Raw genomic sequence first — 15411 nt, forward strand, 5'->3', positions numbered from 1 at the left:
CTCTTTCCGTGGTCCAGCCTAATGTCCAGCCTAAACTTGCCCTGTTGCAACTTGCAACCATTCCCCCTGATTCTGTCCCTAATTACCTGTGAGAAGAGACCAGCACCAACCTCTCTACAATGTCCTTTCCATCCTTATCCTTAAGGGTTATTTTTTGAGATGTAAAGTTACATACTTGGAAGTATATTGAGTTGCTGATTTCTTTTGGTAGAAAAGTGTATTTTTAATCATATAAAATCATGTTTTGTGAAAACATCTGCAAATTGATTGTCCTCTAGTAAGGATTTTCTGCCTTTAGCGTGCCACGATTGCATATGCACCCCACAGGGCTGAATCTGGCTAGGATTCTGTAAATAATAGGTTATTATTAGGGGATGTTATTTATTAATAGCAACATCAAACTAATGCCAAGAGAGCCCTATTTGTACCCATCCCCTTTGTGCAGGCTGCTCTCCAAATACGAAACAGAAGAATCTGCCGGAAGCCACACAGGTCTGAGCGTGTGGATTTACACCTTGTAACGGTGCTGCGAGAAGTCAGAAGACAAACATCCTCACTGACCAGGATAAATACAGGAGTAGCAATGACAAAACATGATTTCTCCTCTCCCAGTGTCCTCCATGCTGAGCTTGGAGTGGCACGTGGGATTGGCCTTGAGGTGCTGCTGCCCTTCAGTGCCCACATGGCCATGCCAAGGGACAGCCAGCTGAGGGGGGCAGTTTGGGACTGGACATCTTCAAAATCACAGCATGCCCTCAAAACTGAGAGATATGCTCTACAAATAAAGCTTGCAAGTCATAGGGTTTGTAAGCCTGTGGAAAAGGGTGGGTAACTTCATGCGCATCCACGCGTGTATGCTTACTATATGTATAATATATGTGTGTGCACACACATATCTATGTAAAAAAAACATGAGGGTTACTAAATACCTTCCAATTCTGGTGTTTACCTTCTCAAATTCGTGAGGTTTCAGAAATCTAATGTCTTTGTACATATTTGTTTAAATATTAACAGAAGTTTTCATCTAAGCATATGACTCCAACAGCTTTAGGAAAGATTCTTCATTTAATCAACCTCAAAGTAAAAATATAAGAACTGCTGACATGTTTTCAGCCATGGGTTAGATGGGTGATTGTCACATCAAGTCTCAATCTCTCTATTATCTTACTGTCTTGGCATTACCATATGGATCTTATTGCATAGTTAAATTTATATTTTTGGAGTAATTAAATAACATTTTATTAGCCTATATCTTCTTTATTGCTTCTAAAATCAATTCTAGTTTAAGATGCTGAAAATGTGACTGAGACTTCAATTACAAGGAATTGTTTAGCAACCTGACCAAAAATGAGTAATTGAAGCTAATACAATTTAACATCTTTAGAGCATCTAGAGCTGAACTTCTCATTAATGGCAATAATGCACTATGCCTCATTATGTCTTTTTGCCAATGCCAGTGGGTTAATAATGCCTGTTACGGTCTCTTGAAATCATTGCTTTCTTAGCGTTAGTGCGGAATGCGAGCGTAAGAAACATGGCATTTTTCACTGGTTTTGGTAGTTACCCAACTTGATTTATGCCAGGGCTGTATTCCTGCAGTGTAAATTATTTTGTCGCTTAAAGCTTGTTTTGCATAGCTAATTTTTTTGCTAGTGCAGTGCCACACTTGTTATACAAATCATGACAATGAACAGAAACATCGGGCAGGGACAAGTTAGAGGTTTTTCTTCTCCATGGTTCTCCTTATGCCTGTATAGGCTTGCCTCTCTTGCTGCAAATTATTCTGGTATGTTTTCTTGTTCTTTCTCCAGTCTGGAAAAGATCGAGTTCCAGCTATTTTATTAGATAGTATTTGTCCTTTATTAGAAGTTCTTTGGCAATGGCTTGCACAGAATGAAGGAGATTGCTCTGTCACCATCAATCTCCCATCCCCTGCCATCCCAGCAGCAGTAATGGCCATTAGCATTAATTATTTAAAGTTCCTTGTTTTCACACAGCAAGCAGTGATCAATGTGCATTGCCAGTTCTGTGATTGTGTACCCCTGACTCCAGTACTTTGCCCCTCGTCTTTCAAAGTGTCTGTTTTCTTTGGTACATCCTTTGGTTTTTATTCCACACGGTGTAAGCAATGCTATTTAGAAAGCTTGGGGGTTTTGTTTGTGTTTTTTTTTCCAGCAGGAACATTTTCTATGTAAATGTTAACCTTGTGACACAGTCTGAAATGTTTCTTTTCTTGTGTTTTTTTATTCATCTCCTGCTAATTTTCAGCTGTTCAGAGACAGGGAACTGCTTGAGAGAGTCCAGTGCAGCCACAGAGATGATGGAGGGATGGAACATCTCCCTGGGGAGGAAAGGCTGAAGGAGCTGGGGCTCTGCAGCTGGAGAAGAGGAGCCTGAGGGGTGACCTCAGTCATGGTTATCAATATGGAAAGGGGGAGTGTCAGGAGGACGGAGCCAGGCTCTGCTCAGGGATGGCCAATGGCAGGACAAGGGGCAACGGATACAAGCTGGAACATAGGGAGATTCCACAAAAATATTAGGAAAAGCTTTTTCACTGTGAGAGTGCTGGAGCCCTGGCCCAGGCTGCTCAGAGAGGGTGTGGAGTCTCCTTCTCTGGAGACATTCAAACCCCGCCTGGCCGTGTTCCTGTGTGACCTGCTGTAGGTGATCCTGCTCTGGCAGGGGGACTGGACTAGATGATCTTTTGAGGTCCCTTCCAGCCCCTAACATTCTGTGATTCTGTTGTGCATTCTGGGCCACAGATGACATAATGGCAAAACCCAATGTGTGACCTTTACACTTAGGCTCACCCATGGCTTTTTTTTGCTGTTGGTTATAGATGATTCACGAGGTGTCCAGATTGGAAATGTCAAGCAATCATGAGAAGTGAAGATCTAGACGCAGTTGTTCTTTTCCTTCGTGTGCAAAAACCCCCGTAACTGAAAAATGCTGAGCAATAGCCACATACAGTGTAAGCAATAAATAAGTCAGTGGTCTGACTTCTAGACTGACTCTTAGCAATTAAGCACCATCATGCTATGGGTGGATTGCACAGACTGGTACTGAACTGTTCCAACTTCAACTGAAATCCCATTGGAATATGTACTTCTGTGTGCCTGTGCTGGAGGGAGAAGTGTTCATGCCAGCTGGTCTTCACGTAACCGAGCAGACTGGACGCCTCCTGTGGTGCCTAGAGATGGGTCTTCCTTAAGATTCAAATTTTGATCATTTGGATCCGCTGTCTCTAAAACACAGGGCTACAGAACAGGGCGTGATGTTTCTGGTGTCCATCTAGGTAATTTTTGAGCATTTGTGGCCTTCAGAGCTCTCGCCAGAATCAGGCCCAGGCTGTGTTATGGATTTGTAGTCACACATTGCATTCTGTATATGCTCGGTAAGCAATCTGCAATGTTTTATAATCTTCCCATGTTACTTTGGCTGCATAAAGACAAAAGGTTTGGAAAATGTTCCTGTGAGAATTAAGGACCGCCGCATGTTAGAAACAGCAACATTTGGTGTCACCGTCTCATTTCATGGGTTCTTCCCTGAACTCATCATAGGTAGGGTTAGGACACTTAGAGCTTTCCAGAATTTTTACCCCACAAGACTGCAAAATTAACACATGCCGAATAATATGAAATAGGCTGGGTTGTGGCCCTACTTCATGGACTGCGTCACTCGCGCCATAATACAGTGTCACACGACAGAAATACTGCTCCTGATGGGTAAGGGCATTAAGAGTGCTGAAGTCATGGTACAAAACTTGCTTAATGGTTTGCATTTTTTCCCCGATGTTACAAAACGTAGTTGAGCAGATGGATGCAGCCAGCTGTACATAGAGCTTTAGGGAGTACTGGGGAGAAAAGAGAAAGGTTTTTTTGTTAAGATAAATGTAATAATCTCTGTGATAATTAGTTTAATTTAGATCCCTGCATCTGACTCATTTTTTACTAACCTTGTATGAAGCCTTTCTTGCCTTGCTGACAAGTCTGTGAATTTAGTTTGATTACAATCCCTTTTTTTGTGCTTGCGGATTGCTCACTGATCACTGATATTTTTCATTAAGCAGTTGCTTTATTACATTGTTATTTAGAGGGGAGTAATTTGTGCTTTCTAATTAATTTAATTCCAGGCACACTTAGTAAGTAGCTACAATGAGCCCATTCAAGGGGTTTTAGGTCATATTGACATTGTTTACCAGATGTGCTCGTTTGGTTTAAAACACTGTTAACTCTGTGGTGACAACAGCCCTGTTTGGTTGCATGACTCTTCCACCATCCCTAATCTGCACCTCAAAAAACGCCCAAAATTAGAAGATGCATTTCAAATGCTGGTGGGAGATGTCTATAGGCACTGAATCACAGAGGCATTGTATTGCCAGCAGTGTTGATATAAACTATTAATATTCCATTATCAGATTTAAGGGTAGAGAAGCAAGAAGCCTTTTGGCTTCTCTTAGCCAGGGATGTGAATGCTATTACTCTCCCCGCTAAAAGACTGGATAATGCCAAAGACATGCAAGCTGGGTGTTAAGTCCATGCTTGGCCCATTTACGTCTGAAAAACTTGCAGGGAGCTTCGGGGAGGGTCATAGAATCACAGAATGTGTTGAGTTGGAAGGGACCTTTAGAGGTCAGCTACTCCAAACTCCTCCCGGTGAGCAGGGACATCTCTTTAACTGCATCAGGTTCCTCAGAGCCCCATCAAGCCTGACTTTGAATGTCTGCAGGGATGGGGGCTCCATCACTTCTGTGGGCAACCTGTTCCAATGCTTCACCATGGATGACCATACCAAGCAAGGTATGGCATGAGTAGCAACGGGACGTGGTTAATACTATCAAAAAGCGAGTGTTGTAATTCATGGTTGTCACCATCCGAAATTCATAGGGGCAGGCAATTGTTTTTGCAAGAAACTTTTTGATAAAAGCATTTTCTTGCTAGTGATCCTCCCAGGATTTGGGTGTTATTCATGTGCTTTATGTGCATCGCTGTTAAATGCTGTATCCGTTCCATGATCTGAGCATGCAAACTATGTATAATATATATCATTTGCTCATTTGACCTGCTGCATCAAAACCTGGGATTTTAAAATGAGGCCCTAATTAGATGAATAAATAATGTTTTTACAGGAGAATGTACAGGCAGGTTATTCTCCTGACTATTAGCTTGTCCCGTGAAGAACTGCCAGCATTTATTAACATTTTTGCAGTCACTTATTTTGGTAAAAAGTCAATTACTGCTTGTTGTGCAGCAAAGTCTGGCACAGAGCAGTGACAATGTAAGATTCATCAGCCTCTGAAGGACCCGCCAAACAATGGCCTTGATGCATTTTCCATTATTTTTCAACCATTTTCCGTCTCTTTTTGACTGAAACAGGAAAAATTCATGACAAACTTTGAAGGAAAGGTTTGTTCAGTAGATTCGTACTTAGTAAATTTTAATGTTTAGTGCTTGTGATGCAGTAACGTGAATTCTGGTACAATTTGAAACAGCAACCGAGCTGCGTCTCTGCATTATTTTTTGTGGGGAACATTTAAATTGCTGTGATACCTTTTCTGGCTCATGTTGGTCTGGTAAGGGTGCGTGCATGCATGGGGATCCGTTCTACCTATTGATTTAATAGGAAAGAGCATCTCTTGGAAAGGGAGAGTGAATGTGTGTGCATGCATGTGGAAGGAGAGAGAGAGAGGGAGAGGGAGAATCTCTGTGTGTTTATCTCTGTGATAAATGATGCCTGTTAAAAATGTGACTTGCCATGAACATTATTAGTGTTTTCCTCTTAAAGAGTATTACACAAACACAGTCACCATCAGCAGAAATGAAGCTGCGGTCTCGATTGTTTAATTCCAAAAATTTTGATGTTTCATTGCCCCTTGATCAATCAGTCCCTGGAGGAATATCAGCTGTTGGCTGGGAATGCATCAGAGTGACGTGCAGCGCACAAATATTCCTCAAAAGCTGAAAATACTTGATTTAAAACGTTCATTACAGTTTGCATCCCAGTCTGTGAGCAGGCGGCAAAGTGAGCTTTGTTTATCATTTTTAATTGTGGATCTTCCCTATTCCGAAGTTAAAAGATCTCTCAAATTACCTTAAAATGAGCTTCTTCTTAGGCAGATTTGTAATTCACTTGCATCACTTGTTTTATTGTCTGTGTGAAAGTTAGACGGTGGCATGGCTTTTAGCAGAAACAAAATTCATAAAGTAGAAAACATAATGCGGCATAAATGCCACATAAATCACATCCTAAAGACAAAAGCAGATTTCAAACATCTGAATTACTGAGCACTTAATGTGGAGCGTAATCTTCTGGGGTTTTTTATGTTTGCTTTCTGGAGTGTCACACAGAGCAAAATACGGGGAGTTCCCTCTCCTCTGGCAGTTGACTAAAAGGAAGAAGGTGATGTGCAAAATGCCCAGGAAAGAGCTTTTCCTGCCCTATAGGTAAATCTCCCGGCCATGTGTCTCCGTTGCTGCTGGGAATTGAGCTGTATGCAGAAGTAGTCAATAGAAATCCCACTTGAGTTCTTTTGCTCATCGCACAGCGAGTAAGAGGCTGCTCCAAAATGCAAAATTGTCCTTGAAAAAACCTTCTCTTATGCCCTCCCCGTTGTTTCTTCCTTTGCATCGACTGTGACCTGTGTTAGCTCCCCTTCTCCAAGCTCCCTAGCATCCCCCCAAGGGTCAGGACATTTGCAGCGCTGTTTTCAAGCCTCAGCTCTCTGAAATTGTAACTAACAGATAAAATCTCCGGCTTCAGGGATTTACAGTTAGGATGGACGGGAAGGAAAACGTGTCTTTTCTCAGTAATGTTTACGTGTTTAGGGATAAAAGCTTATTCCCGCGCATGCTTTTGTTTTCCTCTGCCCAGCTCGTGCACGTTTTCCTCTCAAAAACCCCTTTCTGGAGAAATCCTTTTTTAAAAAATCAACCTGTTTCCCCTGCGCCGCTGCGATTGGTCCGGTTAAAATCGCCGAGGCGATCGCGTCAAAAGGAAAGAGCCTGGGCTTTAATTGTAAGCCAAGTCTCCCGTAATCCAGGGGAGCGTTTTGAGATTCTGCCCAGGCGCTGGGTTTCGGCGGGCGCTGAGGGCTGTGGGTTTCTCTCCCAGCCTCCCGGCTGCTGCAGCACAAGTCAGCATCGCTAATGCAGAGAGAGCTCTCCCCCCGCTCCCGGCTCTCGCTCTCTCTCCCTCTCCCTGGGCTTTGATTCGATATGAGCAGACTGGTAACTCCGATGCGAGAGCGAAAGCTGACATAACTCTGCAGATGGCTACGTTCGGATGATACACCTAGGGATTTTTTTTCTTTAAGGGAAGGTAACGTTTAGATGCTAATGTTTATTTTTCCCTTGTTGCCATTTTTCAGGACTGCCGGTCCCAAAGAAGAGCCCAAAGTCGGTAAGCACTTTTCCAGCTACTATTTTTTGTCTGTTTGTCTGCTTTGGAGGAGAAAGGCATGAGTTCGGCTTGTTTTCTTTGTGGGTCTCGATTGTTTTAAGTTGTCTTTCTGTTGCAACCATGATTACCTCGCACGGCTCCTGCTGCATGGGGAGATGAAAGAGGAATGCGGTACGGAAGGGGGACTTGTTTGCAAATAAAGCCTCAGGTTTACAGATCCTCTTCCCTGGAAGATGTGCTTGTCTGTTGTTTAACTTAGCAAAAAGAAGAAAAAAAAAAAAGCTATTGTTTCCTTTTGGAAAGATGGGAGGCTCCACCTTCTTGACAGATACCAATTCCTATCGGGTGCTTCTATAGGGACCAACCTTTTCCATTAACTCCCTGAGTTTTCCTGAGTACCCTTGGCTGAATTATTAACAGAATGGGAAAGCATGCACCTTGTTGAGAGAGAGAGAGAGAGCATGAACGGAGCGTGATTACGGTTCCCAGGAATACAGTTAGCTGTCCAAATGAGCAGGATCGTGCTGCAGGTGTGAGATCCCCCTTTTATTTTTTTTTTAAACAAACAAAAATGAAACACAACAGAATAGTATTTTCTTGTCCCTTCTGATCCGATTTGCATGTAAAGCTGTTACCTGGGTGACGTGTTAGCTAATAGTGTAGAAGCCATGATCTAAAGTATCATTAAAGCTTCATGCATGATGGAGTGGAAGAAATGAACGTGCTATTTGTATGCAACAAGAAGAGGTGGTTTATTTCTAAAGGAAATGCATTACTCAGAGCCTGAAAGTTTCCAGTTATCTGTTGAGAGGGAGAGGAAAAAAGGAGAATTCTCTCCCAGTAGCTTTTTGGGCAAGCAGAGAAAGCGTGATGTTTGCTGTGTTGTTAAGATGGTGCGAAACTTCACCGACAGTCCCTCCCGGCTGCCAAAATCTGCAGCTGGGCACAGCCCACCTCGCTGCAAACCTGGGCAAGAGGTTTGTGGAGGGGCTGAGCAGAAGGCTTCTGCTTTTAATATGAGTTCTCCACTCATCCAGATAGAAAGCCCTGAAATAATTAATGTGATTCTGATGGCTTAGGGCAGCGCTGATTAAAGTCATGTGAGCCCAGGCCTCTACCATTGTCAGCTCGCATTAATGTTGAGAGGGAGAAGTGCGGGGTGCACTCCCTCACAAATCACGGGCATGTCAGACCCCGCGCGCTCGCCTCTGTCACACGCAGAGATTGTTTCAGCCTTTGGTAAAGCAGAAGCGAGTGCGTAACATACATACGTGTCTGACGCGTTTCTTTTCTGTGCCTACACTTTTTTTCCCCAGTCAGAGCAGGAACCGGCCCCAATCAATGAGTCTTGGTCTTTCCAAAGTGTGGAGGCTCCTGCTTTGCCACACACGCGTCTGGCATCGGGTGAAGCGGGATCCTGCCGTGTCAGACACCTCTCTGGTTGGCAGCGATGCGCCGTGAAAATCTGAGCAGCATCTAAATCCGTATCGGGATAATCCTGCCTTGGTGAACAAAGAGACTGCTTGCGAACAGGTGTAGCTCTGCAAAAGCAGATTTCTCCCTCTTATTTGCTTTGAGGAGCTGGTGAGCCTTGGGAAAGCAGTCTGATTCCCTTGTGTGCCTGTTCCCAACCCCTCTCACCTTGCTTTAGGGTCCCTCCAGTAATTTACTGTAGCCCTAGGCAGTGCTGTTGCCTCTCAAGCTCAGGATTCACAAAAAGCAGAGCCTCCTGTTCCCCCCGCCTGCACATCGGATCATTTGCATTGGCAATTAGCAGCGGTGTTTTACACTGCCGCATTGTGCAGCAGCTTTAATGACCGTCTTGGAGGGGCAGAGCAAAGCGTGTCGGACTCGGTACAGCTGCTTCTTCCCTCCCAGGCGTCGGTGATGTGCGGGGGTTGAGCACGGAACCCTGGAGCGAAGCACCTCAGGGCGCCCATGTGCAGAGGAAGAAACTGTCCTTGGGTCTGTCCAGGGTGGATTTACACCAATGCCAGAGCTCGCGTGGCCAAGGCGATGGGTCAAAAGCCTAAAAGTAATGGTATTGCAAACACCTCCCTCCCTCACTGCTGCGGGGCGAAGGGAGCCCGGCCCTCTTGGCCGTGAAGATCCCCACTTGCTCTGGTCCTGACGTGGGACATCCTGCTCGGCTGGGATGCCGTCCCGCTGCTCCTTGCCCGGTTGTTCCCTGGGGATGATTTGGGTGCTGCCGGCTGAGCTCTGTGCCCGCTGGCTGTCCCCAGCTGCCCGCCTGGCTGTGGGGCTTGCCTTCAACACGCTGCCAGCTCCCCAGCTCCCTTCGCCTGACACAGCGGGGAGATGTTTTCCAGCATTCTTTAATTAAGAGATTAGCTGCAGTTAGAGGACAGCACGCATCCAGGCCGGGAGCGGTTGGCCTGAGCTGAACTTGTGCCCGTTCTTTGCTGCTTCTGCTGCATCGGGGGAAGACGTGAGCTCAGGTGTCCCTCCGTCCTCCTCTGGTTCACGCAGCGCAGTGGTGAGCCCTCTCTTGTTACCTCATACCCTTTCCCAAAGCCTGAGTGCACTCCCAGCTCGCTGCCAACGGCTGTCTCTTTCTCTAACAAGTCCAAATTTTCCGCTATCAGCCCCAAACCTGATTCCCAAAAGGCCAACTTCAGGCTGTTGGATACTTCCCGACTCGTTTTAGTCCTTTGGGGAGGTTTGTTAGACCTGGGGCTGTGACGGAGCCTGAGAATATTTTTCTGCCCTGAGCTCAGTTTTCCTGGGCTGAATTTTACAGCCTCTATGTATATTCTGATGAGCTTTACTCTTTTTCTCAGTTTTAAAGGAGAATTTTTCAACCTTGGGGCAAGAGGCAAACTAATAAAAATTTTGCAGCCGTACATGGGACTGGGCACTTCCAAGTTCTTTCTTCTCCCTTCACCCAACCAAGGACATGCTTACAACAGCCCTCTGTGCTGCTTCTTAGTGTTCAGTTTCCCATTGATTCGTTTTTAAATGAAAAAGGGTAATATTTTTGTATTGACTGTCTGGGAGCATACATTTTAAGCATGCAAATTCCTGGTATTGTAATTTATCTTGCTGTAAGATGGATGAAAAGAAACTTTTTAATTCTTTTTTTCCTCGTTGCTTGCATCAAAATACTCCACAAGGGGGCAAAGATTCCCATTTGCAGCTCTGCTGCTTGTCACTGCCAGGACTAGCTTCTCCAAAATGCTCTAGAGCACAAAATCTGCAGCTATATCATCAGAAGATGGGACCACTGCAGGGAGAAGAAACTGCTAAGCTCTTCCAAAAATCTAATTTTTGGTTGGGATGTGAACAAATACGTTGTCATCATAGCTGAATTGTAGCCAAAAACGCAATTCCTATGCGCAGCCTGTCCCTGACAAGAGTCTTGCCATGTATTTCAGGTGGATAGGCAGGACTTGGGGCTCTGCCGATGTCCTATTTTTGTCAGGAGGAGAAGTGGGTTCTGCAGCTTGAGTTGTTTGTACGGCACATCCCCCTTCATTCAGAGGCTGTTTTCCCCCTCACCACCTTGAAAGGCAGTGGGAGGAAACCACAGCAACTCTTCCCTCTTGCAGTTTTGTGCCCGGAGAATCCCGTGCCAAAAAACTTTGGTGTCCGTTCGTGCCGCAGGACGTGCCCCGTCGTCTCTTCTGCTGTGGGTTTCTCTCTGCCTGACACAGACATACACAACTGCTGCTAATAATTAGTGTCCCATCGCTGCCTGCAGCCGCCTCTCAGCCGTGTCATGGACCTCGGTGTTTTCAGCAGTCACTGTTCAAAGCAACATCTAATTACTCTTTCATTTAGCATGAATGACAAACTGGTCTCTGCAACGTGGGCATCTATAACATCTTCCAGGCACTTGGAGAATTTTGTAAGCAGTTTTCCTCTGGTCTTCTTTTGAAACACAACAGCTTCAAGCTCCCTGGCTTACATTGTCTTTTCTGTTTTCTTCCCACCCTGTAATCAGAGGCCGGTGTAGTGCTCAGCGTGGGGTCACTCAGGTTCTCTGCTGAGGGAGAAGCTGCCTTTCAGCTTGGCAAATGCAGTGCCCATGGCTGGAAATGGGATTGCACAGTGGAAGACGGGTGCGTGCTCAGACCCTGACCACCGCTGCCCCCTCTTCTGCGGCACTTGCCTCCACAGCGGCACTTGCCCCCGCAGCTGCACTCGGAAATCCGAGCCACAGATGTTCCTGTTAACCTCAGCCAGTGGGAAAAGGGCAGCTAGAAAAGACCTTCATCCCAGTACTACATTTCCTTCATCTTGTGTTTTGCAGGATGAGCGCTGCGAAGTTTCAGCAGTGCAAGCTGGTACAGGCTACGCATCTCAGACTTGGGGCTTGTGTAGGGCACGAGAAGCTGCAGCTTTCCACATATTTATTTTGTAATGGCCATAACGCAGTACCAAGGCGATGGTGTTTTCCCATCACCTGTATTTAAGCGTGCCTTCTACCTAAGTGAACTCGAAGTAGTCATCATAGTCTTCATTTCTAGCCACTTTTGGTTGAGAGTCTTTCTGGCAAGCTTGTTATCCACAGCTCTGGAGAAGACCATAGACTCCAGAGGATCAGCTCTTACTGACTTGAGTAGTTCAGTGCCCCGTGCTCTTGAAGTACTGTCAGAAGTCAACACAATTCAGCTGATCTGCTCTACTTTGCACTGAAAACCACGGTCTGCATCTCAGGGTGAGATCTGAACCGCCCGCTCTGCAGCAACCCATCACCAAACAGCCCTGTGCTCATTTGGCTTTTCTGCCCCTCTGTGAGCTGAGCTGGACAGTTGGATCTTGGACCCAGGAGAATCATTCCCAAAGCTAGGAACAAGGCAGGGGATAGAGGAGCCATCCTTGTACTGGCATATGATCAGCTCATCTCTCTTGGGGAAGCTCCGCCTTTGTGCCACGGCAGAAACTCCTTCTGCGCAATCCATGGTTGTGTTGCCCTTTCTCTGTTCCCCTCTTCAATTCCTAAATAGAGATGTTAGAAGCTTTTTTGAAAGAGCTATTGTTTGGAAAAACAACTGTTCCTCTGAAGAAGCTTTCCCGTGTTTTTTTTTTCCAAAATGTCTGTGCAGCCGCAGCTCTAGCTTAGTTAGAGATGGTTTTCCTGAGATATGCTGACACTTCTGTTTGCAATCCGAGTACGAAACCAAATTCATAATTCACTCAGTATTTAGACCTTTCATATCATAGAGTGGGAGAACTTTAAAAAGTTCAAACTTTGTTTCTCCTTAAATCAGAAAGTTTTCAGAGAGTTCTCAGCGTTTCCCCAAGGGCTGAATAAAGCTTCACATTTGAGTCCCTGTACTCTGGCTTCTGTAAACCAGCTATTTCCAGTGAGATTGGCCTCAAGTTTCACAGGATGCCTGTAGTTATTTTAGTAGGTTGGCCAAACAAACAAAACAATCCAGATGGCTGGACTGAGAGCTATAAAGTGGTTTTTTTCTCTTTTTTTATTTTTGAGTTACAAAGGAGTGATTATCCACAGCGTAGATGTTTCAGAACTGCTTCGTTTAAAACTGAAGGGCTGCATGTGAATTAGCTTCTTTTACCACTTAAAAAGCTAAAAATGTTTGAAATTGGTTCAGATATTTGTATTTGAAAGTCTGCAGATAAGTAATCACAGCAGGTATGCTTTGTTCAAAATTGCTTTAAAGGACAAAGGCAATTTCACATTCTAGTCGATCGAGATATCATTTTTAAAAAAATGCTGGTACTGGATCAACAACTTGAATGTAAGGCTGTGAGGTTAAAGTCATTTGGGCTGTTGGAGCCATTTTTTTTCTCAGTGTAAGCCTAAAAATATGTGCAGGGACAACAACAACCAAAAAAAAACCCCACCAACCCCCCCCAAAAAAGCAGGAAATATTATTGTTAAGACTCACAAAGAGGGCACTTTCATATGGTGACTTTCTCCTCCATAGTGGATTCAGCCCTGCACCAATGGTGCATGGGCCACCTGGGGTTCTGTGTTCAGAGAAGAGGGAGGTGTCCCCAGACCTGTGTGTCCTTCAGTCCACCGTGCTGATCTGCTCTGCGTTTGCCGGTGACTTTTCTGGCAACCCCTGCCTGGTTTTCAGTGGAGAAGTCGCTGAAAGCAGAGACTCTTCTTGCGATGTTTTCAGGTACCCCCTAACAGCAGGAGCCTTTAACTTTTTGTCTGAGGATTCTTGGTACGGTGGCTGACCCCTTTTAGCCAGGAAACTGTGGATGTTGTAAAAACAACCTGTCGGATGCTTTTTTTCCAGCAGCCCTTTGTGTCACCGCAGCCCCGGGAAGGTGCCAGTTCCCTGTGCTGGAGCAAGTGAGAAATTGGAGTTGACCTTGATGCCAACCCAAGGTCATCTCAAAAGAGCATTAGAAAGCATTTGCTGTACAGTTTGGGGAGCTCTTGCTGAGGGAGGATTTTTGCTGCATACTGAGTAGTACAAATCCTGGCAATGCAAATGTGACTTGTGCGTCGTTTGAGCACACCGTTATGAATTTGAGTTAAGAATTATGTACGCTGCTTTGCTAAACATTGAGCAGACAGAGCTCTTGACACAATGCTTTTGAATAAGCCTGGAATTTAGGCGGATATATTTTTTCCTGTTTTAATATGCTCAATTAAAACAAGGAAATCAAACTCCAAATAGACGTTTTCGCGTTTGTGAAGGTCTGTGGTAATCCTGTGGATGCTCTGGGAAGCAGCAACCTGAACGTAGTACTCTGTTGTCCACCAACTGGTGATGTGGGGGCTGCAGGAGCTGCAGAGGAAAAGTGATCTTTCGTAGTAAGGGCTGTGCCTGCATCTGTTTCAGAGTTTAAGTTTTCACTGTAAAACCTAGTAGTTTTTCCTTCGAGGCTCAGGTTAGACCCTAGTGTCATCCGAGTGGAAAGTTGCAGAGTTCTTCTGCCTTAATGTAGGAAAAAAATAAGTCCACTGAAACTAGTAACCTGTAATGAAATTGAGTTTTGGTACATGTGTGAGATGGAGACTTGTGTATGTTTTTATGATAAATGACTTTGGTTTGCATATCTCTTTCTGACAGTCTGCCTATCAAACTCTGTCATTGGGGAATTTAACTGTACCCAGCATTAACTGGTGGCAGCAAAACTGTGATTTTTATATTTACTTATGTGCATCTAGAAACGCTGATCAAAGAAGAGAGAAAAATTGATGGAAAACACCCACTCAAAGACCAATAACCGTCTGTTCTCCCTCTTTCCACTTGCTTTCTTCCTTACAGCAACCACTTGAAAGGAAAGACAGCCAAAACAGTTCCCAGCATAGCGTCTCCAGCCACCGCAGCGGGCACACCGCGTCCCCCGTTCACAGCACGCAGGTGCTGCCGGACTACACCGCCGCGGAAGCACCGGCTGCGGATCAACCGGACAGTTCTGGGCAGAAAAAGCCAGATCCGTTCAAAATCTGGGCCCAGTCCAGGAGCATGTATGAAAGCCGACGTGAGTATGAAGCAGGCGTGGTTGCTAAGGCTACGGCTCTGGCGGCTGCTCTCTGTGTATTTTCTTTGCAAAGAACTGAGTCTTGTAGATTTATATTGAAAATATAAAGCTTCAATTTGTTAATTTAGTATCCGTCAGTGATATCTACTTGATAGAGGTGCAGTTTCGTTGCTGATGAGGAATGGATTTAGACCGTCTCTAGGAAAGGGCACTTAGACAAAAGCTTAATGCAAAAAATCCCTTTAAAATTAAAGACCATCTTTTCCCTTATTCTTTAATTTTACTTTTAAATTAGGCTGAAGGAGAATTTCCAAGTTTGTTATCCAGATCCTAAACTCTTTTTTTGAGGTTAAGACTCAGTCTGATATGTATAGGAATTTCAGTGAGGAGGGGAAGTATTTAGTTTGCTGAAATTTGTATCAGATGCTTTCCACTCTCACCCTGGGGAGGAGAAAATCCAGCTGAGCCATTTTACTTTGACCAGAGTGGACACTTGAACAATACAGATATCAAATCCCTATTCTAAGTGGCTTTTATGGCAATTAATAATCTGCACACTTGGCTAATAGTTCA

General features: G+C 44.8%; 1 protein-coding gene across 1 annotated transcript in view; it reads left to right on the forward strand.

The window, feature by feature from the left end:
* Positions 1-15411, forward strand: part of MAGI1 (membrane associated guanylate kinase, WW and PDZ domain containing 1) — a gene marked incomplete at its 3' end in the record, with an annotated part of 88430 nt that overhangs the window by 45403 nt on the left and 27616 nt on the right. The window contains 2 exon segments of the mRNA XM_009871194.1: positions 7367-7398; positions 14622-14838. Of these exon segments, the coding sequence (XP_009869496.1) occupies positions 7367-7398; positions 14622-14838 (249 nt within the window).

The sequence above is a fragment of the Apaloderma vittatum genome, unplaced genomic scaffold, assembly GCF_000703405.1.
Source record: "Apaloderma vittatum isolate BGI_N311 unplaced genomic scaffold, ASM70340v1 scaffold1316, whole genome shotgun sequence".
Taxonomy (NCBI): Eukaryota; Metazoa; Chordata; class Aves; order Trogoniformes; family Trogonidae; genus Apaloderma; species Apaloderma vittatum.